Source organism: Pristiophorus japonicus, chromosome 3 (assembly GCF_044704955.1).
Source record: "Pristiophorus japonicus isolate sPriJap1 chromosome 3, sPriJap1.hap1, whole genome shotgun sequence".
Taxonomy (NCBI): Eukaryota; Metazoa; Chordata; class Chondrichthyes; family Pristiophoridae; genus Pristiophorus; species Pristiophorus japonicus.
Window position 1 is genome coordinate 173,665,830 of NC_091979.1, and position 7,139 is coordinate 173,672,968.

The 7,139-nt window shown below is 41.8% G+C and overlaps 1 protein-coding gene across 1 annotated transcript; it reads right to left on the reverse strand.

The window, feature by feature from the left end:
• Positions 1–2,660: 2,660 nt before the first annotated feature.
• On the reverse strand, positions 2,661–5,982 carry LOC139254821 (secreted phosphoprotein 24-like). Its single transcript, XM_070873838.1, has 6 exons — positions 5,868–5,982; positions 5,622–5,725; positions 5,314–5,442; positions 3,885–4,016; positions 3,309–3,348; positions 2,661–2,692 (listed from the first exon to the last, which is right to left on the reverse strand). Exons 1-6 carry the CDS (start codon positions 5,917–5,919, stop codon positions 2,661–2,663), a joined length of 489 nt encoding a protein of 162 aa, XP_070729939.1. The 5' UTR covers positions 5,920–5,982.
• Between the last annotated feature and the right edge of the window lie 1,157 nt (positions 5,983–7,139).

Below are 7,139 nucleotides of genomic sequence, written 5' to 3' on the forward strand. Positions count from 1 at the left end.
TGGACAAGATCATTCATATAGAGGAAGGCTCAATGAGAGTCTTAACGATCCCCAGATTTAGAGAATGAGCCATCAACCACAGCATAGTTATAATGGGCTATCTGCATGTCAGATACTAACAACAATATTCCTTGTTATCAATAATTATTTATCTTTGCAGTCCATGGCCCAGTAAATCCAGCCTTAAAGTGATCTCCTTTTCATATTTTTGGTTTTGCTCCCATATTTCTCTTATGTTTAGCATTAAAGGGCTACTCTCATAAAGACCACCGGATGTCTCAAAGCGCTTTACAGCCAATGAAGTACTTTTGGAGTCTAATTACTGTTGTAATGTGGGAATCACAACAGCAAATTCGTCCACAAATAGCAATGTGATATTAACCAGACAATCTGTTTTTGTTATGTTGATTGAGGGATAAAATATTGGCCAGGACACCAGGATAACTCTTCTGCTCTTCTTCGAAATAGTGCCATGGGATATTTTACATACACCTGAGAGAGCAGTCAGGGCCTCAGTTTAACCTCTCATCCAAAATACGACGCTTCCGACAGTGCAACACTCCCACAGCACTGCACTGGAGTGTCAGCCTAGATTATTTTTTATGTGCTCAAGTTCCTGGAGTGGGACTATGAACCCACAACCTTCATACTCAGAGGCAAGTGTGCTACCCACTGAGCCACGGCTGACACTAGCCTATATTCCAAATAAATTGCAATGTGAGCTCACGCACACAATATCTGGATTTTTGCATTGCTCCGGGCGAGCAGAAACACTTGTCTCTCTATTCACCTTACTCGATGTGACACAAACCCTCTCACGATCGTAGACTTCAGAGAGTGGAAGAGTAAAGACTATCAGAATATGAGTTAGGGTATAACCTACAGAACAGGTTTATTCTCTATGTTAACAGATACACAGTAACAGTAGTCAATACAATAGCTTGCACTGTTTTTACAGAAGTCGTTCCTCATACTTTCTTCTTTTATAGATAAATAACTAAAGATGTGACATTTCACCAACTCTACTGTTGAGTCTAAACCAGGACAAATCTGGACTGTAACTCTGATGCAGAGGTATTGGGAAAAGCCCGCAGGGCTCTACAACAACACATCTACACAAGCTGAAGTACAGAGATACAACGTACAGCTGGTGAACTGGAGCAAGACCGTCCCAATCAGGCTCCCGAGCAGTAGTTTCTGGCTACAAAGTGGACTTCAGAAGTTGTCAATGCCCTCACCTCTCAGAAAACTGTCCTCCACCCTCTCTTTTCTTTGACAATAGGCCTCATATAAAAGAAAGCAAATCGGAGCTTTATACCATCAAATGCAGGTGTCACTCGCGGTAGGATTCAATGAGATCAGACTGATCTCCCAGCCCAGTTATCTCAAGCCAAGAGAGGCTACAAACTGACGGATACTCAGGCAGAGCGATGATGGGAGATATTGCTGGTGAAGATGACATGAATGACTCTGTAATGACCAGATATTAACCCATCAAGAGCAGCTAATGTCCTGTTAACCATATGTGGCAGTATCGTCAGTGGACCTGGTGTTGCTCACACTGCAATTTCTGGGCTCAGCTACAGAACATGGATTTTTGTAGATGCAAAGTGGATACTTGGCGAGATCGCACCCACCAAGAAAGATGCTGCGACTGCAAGGAAGGGAAATCCCAGTAGAGCGCAGCAGGAACACCGCAAGAAACACCAGAGGAAGCAGCTGGGATTTCAAGGGCCGGTAGAGCGCTGAAGAGACGAAGGCAGAAATTCATTTTTAGGCAGAAATTGATTACGCCAGAACTGCAGTTTTCTGTATTAGCTTTCAAATTATTACTCTGACTAGGAGTCTGGGGTCTCTTATGATGTGGGCTTTACCAAGACTATTTCAAATTTCAGGAGTTATATTTTCAATAACACACAGTTTAACAACATTCACTGTTCACTTACACCCAAGGTGCAAGGCTCCACTCTTAGAAATCATTTCACCAAGCGATTCGTGATAGCATTAAGTGTCATACAGTCCAAGGATTGAAAGCATCACATTGATAAAATGAACTGTTTTGATACAGTGCCACTTGTCTATCTCCTCACAGCAGTCTCAAAGCAACAAAAGTTCCAGTTCACAGTAGCTACCAGTAGAATGAGGAAACTTGTCACAAGTGTCTGACAGGCTGGTTTGAGCGCTGTGTCTGTCTGAATTCCCATCTGATCAGTGAAGTGAGAAACAACATTTAGAAGAATATCAGTAAATATTTTCTTTATACTTTTAATTTAATCCACAGAATACAAGACAACAATACAGACTAATGGACAGAACATTTACAAACTATAGAATCTCTGTTACAGCAAAATGTACACTCAGGAACCCCAGGTCCCCCTTTATATATGAACAAGTAAAGTACAATTGATCACATCTTCTTTAATCTGATTGAGGTCTTCTTGTGTTCACATCAAGCTCGGCCTTTCAGAAGTTTCATTCATGGTTAGTGTCGGGCTCTTGAATCCTCATTGTGTTCCTGGAGTGAACGGAATCAACAGAATTGTCATTTTCAGATGGACTGAGTTCAATCTGAGTTCTGTGTTTTATTGTTGTTGATAATCATGATCAAGAAGGTAATTATCTGACTCAAAGTCCCAGTTTATACTCACATTTGAAGTCTCTCAAGCGATCAATCTTTTGACTTGCTTTACACCTGTATTAAAATATGAACATGTGTCTGTTTAGTACATGGGGTTAATATTTCTCAAGTTTTAGAATTGTCTGTAAACAAAAGATTTCAATTATATTATATAAAAAAGTTATGAAGTGTCAACTCCTTAAATTTCAAAATTGAGTTGAAATGGAGAAGTCCCCATTAAACATCTCATGTTCTACAGTGCAGCAATAATCAATACCGCCCTGGTACAGTGGGGCTGTGGGGGCACTGGTTAAACTAATGAAAGCTGGGATTATTGAACATTAAGTATTGTACATTTTACCCAAATGAACCAGCAATCACTGTTTGGTAAATGATGAGAATGTCGGCAACTATCCATATGATGCCATTACATTTATTTATTCTGATGTAATCTTCACTGGAAAATAAAATCATCTCTACTTCGGTTCATCTCAAAACCCTTTGACTAGGGCTGGAGAACACTCATCAAGAGTCAAGTATTCATAGGCCGTCCTCCACTAACTGTGGGTGGGCATTGAATTCAATAAAAGCACATTACTGATACAGATTCTATACTGTCCAGATAAATCCACATGCCAACAGTTTATTGTTGTTAATAATCATCTGGCAAAAACTCCTGGTTTATACTTACGTTTGTAGACTCCTCGAGGGGGGGTTCGTCTGATTGACACCTGTATTAAAATATTTATATTTATATGTTTAGTGCGAGAGTGGATGAGATGTTTTGTAAATAATTAGCTTCAGCATTAATCCGAAATGAAAGATCTAAATGATCTTAAATGAGAAATAGGAAATGTTAACTCTTTAAATTTCAGGGATGATATGCAGTGGCTCAGTGTTGGGTGGTGAAGACCACGCCAAACATCTGTATATTCTATGCTGCACCAACAGTGAATGCAGCACTGGTACAGTGGGGCCAATGGCTAAAGTATTAAAGTAATAAAATGGACTTTATTGTGTTAATGCCCCAACAATAAGGAGCAATTATTTTCTTTAATAACAGTAATAAGCAATAATATTTCAATTCAGATTTACTGCTAGTGAAATAGTCAGGTGCGGCTCTGAATTATTTTCTGCTACTTCACACGGTTCTCCAAGGGAAGAGAGTGAAGATACGAAAACAACAACATAAAGTCCGACAGGGGAGAAAATCCTGACCCGAAGTCCAGGATGCCCATTGCCCTGATGTGTATAATTGTGAGGTTACCTCAATACTGTTTTCTCTTGATTCGAATGATTCACTGTTGCTGTCAACCGTCTTCAAACCTCGACACTCCACGTCAATGTCAATGACCTCGCCAGCAAAATATTCCACACGGCTTTTGCAGTAACCTTTTTCCTGTCAAAATAAAACATATACATTATTAAAATTATTGATTGCTAACAAGCTCAGCAATGACAGGTAGTTTCTATGATATAACTGAGTACACACGGCCCTTCCTATGATACAACTCAGTACACACGGCATCTTAAGAACATAAGAAATAGGAATAGGAGTAGACCATACGGCCCCTTGAGCCGGTACCACCATTTAATACGATCATGGCTGATCCAATCATGGACTCGGGTCCACTTTCATGCCCGTTCCTCTTCCAAGTCGTTAATATAGATTGTAAATAGTTGGGGTCCCAGCAATGATCCCTGCGGCACCTCACTAGTTACTGGTTACCAACCAGAGAATGAACCATTTATCCCAACTCTCTGTTCTCTGTTAGTTAGCCAATCCTCTATCCATGCTAAAATATTACCCCCAACCCCATGAACTTTTATCTCGTGCAGTTACCTTTTATGTGGCACCTTGTCAAATGCCTTCTGGAAGTCCAAATACACCACTGGTTCCCCTTTATCCAACCTGTTCGTTACATCCTCAAAGAATTCCAGCAAATTTCTCAAACATGACTTCCCCTTCCCCTGAATCCATGCTGACTCTGCCTAACTGAATTTTGCTTTTCCAAATGTCCTGCTACTGCTTCTTTAATAATGGATTCCAAGATTTTTGCAACCACAGATGTTAGGCTAACTGGTCTATAGTTCCTTGCTTTTTGTCTGCCTCCTTTTTTAAATAGGGGCATTACATTTGCAGTTTTCGAATCTGCAGGGACCTCCCCAGAATCCAGGGAATTTTGGTAAATTACTACCAATGCATCCACAATCCCTGCCACTACTTCTCTTAAGACCCTAGGATGCAAGCCATCAGGTCCAGGGGATTTATCTGCCTTTAGTCCCATTATCTTACTGAGTACCACCTCCTTAGTGATTGTGATTGTGTTCATTTCCTCCCCCCTATAGCCCCTAGACGATCTACTGTTGGGATATTGTTCTTCTCCTCTACCGTAAAGATACAAAATATTTTTTCAGAGTTTCTGCCATCTCCATGTTCCCCATTATTAATTCCCCAGTCTCGTCCTCTAAGGGACCAACATTTACTTTAACCACTCTTTTCCTATTTATACACCTATAGAAACTCTTGCTATCTGTTTTTTATATTTTGTGCTAGTTTACTATCATAGTCTATCTTCTCTTTTTTAATCATTTTTTTTAGTCATCTATGATATAACTCAGTACACACGGCCCTTTCTATGATATAACTCAGTACACACGGGGGTTTTGATGTTACAATATAACTCAGGACTCACAGCGGTCTTTCTGGGGCGGAAGTGACAGCTGGGATCATCAAATTCCAGTCCAGAATTCTTGGAGCAGACGGTTTCTTTCACCAAGAATGTCAAATCCACGTTGTACGACAATTTGCCTGTCCGATAAATCTAATGAAAGGAAAACAGGTGATTAGTGTGTTACCGTATCCAGTGATCTTACTCTGGTCAGATAAAGCTCAGAACAACACAGCTCTTTATTTTCTACAGTTGCCTCCACTGGGACAGTCAGGATCATCACCAACAGGGACTCTAGACAGTGAAACACACTTAGACCAGGGCACACTTACATCCTTCACTCTTCTCCTGGTTACACCACAGAGATTGGTGATCTCGGTGATTTCATTCAGCTTTATAACTGACTCTCTCAGAGCATCCTTAGGGCTTGGTACTCCTGCAGAGAGAAAAGGAAAGTTGTACAAAACACTCCAGCATTCTTCAGTGAATTCTTTTTACACATTGGTAAACTATCGCTAACTGAAGCTCATTGCCAATACGTCGTTGCTTTATGAAGAGCCGCTCTCTCCAGTACGTACCTGAGCAGTGGAGGATCTGCACTGCAGCAATGGTGAGGAGAAAGGAGTTCATTCTGCCTCTTGTGTGATCTGCTGGCTGGTTTCTAAGAGTAAAGTTGCTGCTTCTCTATCTTGCTCTGCCTTTCCCTTACAGCGTTCAGTCTTTATATACAGTACCTCCACCACATTCAAACACTGACTCATATTTGCTCAGTGTGGTGATCCTAGGCACGGAAATCTGCTGACAAGTGGGCTCGAATATGGCAGAGCTTCCTCCAAATAGTGTCATCTTGTTTAGATTTGGTGGTGAAAGTGTGAGATCAGATATTATTCCTCAGAATATGGAATAATGAATGGATAGAGGAGAGGGAATGGTCAACTCTAAACTGGACAAAGTCACACTCAGTCCACTGGAGTTAACTCTTGGAATTATACAGTTGCAGTAAAATCATTGTGGCAATAAATCAAATTGTGTATTATTTCATTCTCTTTGAACACTATATTTATTAGTTATAATAATTTTGATTAAGGGGATAAGAGGCAGTTTGATCACGCGAGGTGGTTGGTGGTTAGAGGTCATGTGATGAAACCTCCAGGAATACGGCTAAGCAGAGTTGGCAACCCTAAGTTTAGGGGATGGTGTCATTGTTTGGGTCCCTCCCTGCATCAACATTACCCCCGGAAGCTCTGGTCAGTTTAGTCCAGCGGCCAAGATGGAGATAAGTTGGGTCCTCACTAATTCACATTAATTCTTAGACTGTACTCCTGCTGAAACCTGCACAGTTCACCGGGCCAACACCAAGTCGCTCCCCCAGCGGGCCTGGGGCGTTAGTTGCTTCAGGCAGGAGCCTTGTTCCAATGTGTTAAGGACATAGGAGCCCAGTACAATTGTTCGGTCCCAGTGGGTGGAGCCTGCACAGTACACCCCTTGTCCATTGGTACCAGGCATTGACCCTGATATTTACTGGGGCAGGATTTCCAAATTGGGGGCTGGTGGGAGGAGTTCTGGTCCTGTAGTTTTACCTCCATAGCATGCGTGTTGTTTTTGAACAGATTCCCGCCTGATTGATAGGCTTGGCTCCTTGTTGGGTGGGGAATGCTGCAGCAGAGGCCGCAGTGCAGGAGGAGATAGATTTGTGCTCGGGGTAGAGATCACGAGGTGGATGGGGGCAGGTGGGTATGTCATGGTTTGCAGGGTCAGGGCGTGATTGCGGGTGTCGGGAAGAGATTGGGAAAAGAGTTGGGGCTTCAGGGAGAGAGATTGGAGTGAGAGTTGGGGTTCAGAGAGCGATG

Bases quoted from the DNA above. Each gene is read 5' to 3' on its own strand.
- LOC139254821 (XM_070873838.1), bottom strand. From the start codon at position 5,919: ATGAACTCCTTTCTCCTCACCATTGCTGCAGTGCAGATCCTCCACTGC. The intron at 5,726-5,867 runs GTACGTACTGGA...TTCTCTCTGCAG, and splicing joins GCAGATCCTCCACTGCTCAG to GAGTACCAAGCCCTAAGGAT. The intron at 4,017-5,313 runs GTGAGTCCTGAG...TTATTTTGACAG, and splicing joins TCCGCCCCAGAAAGACCGCT to GAAAAAGGTTACTGCAAAAG.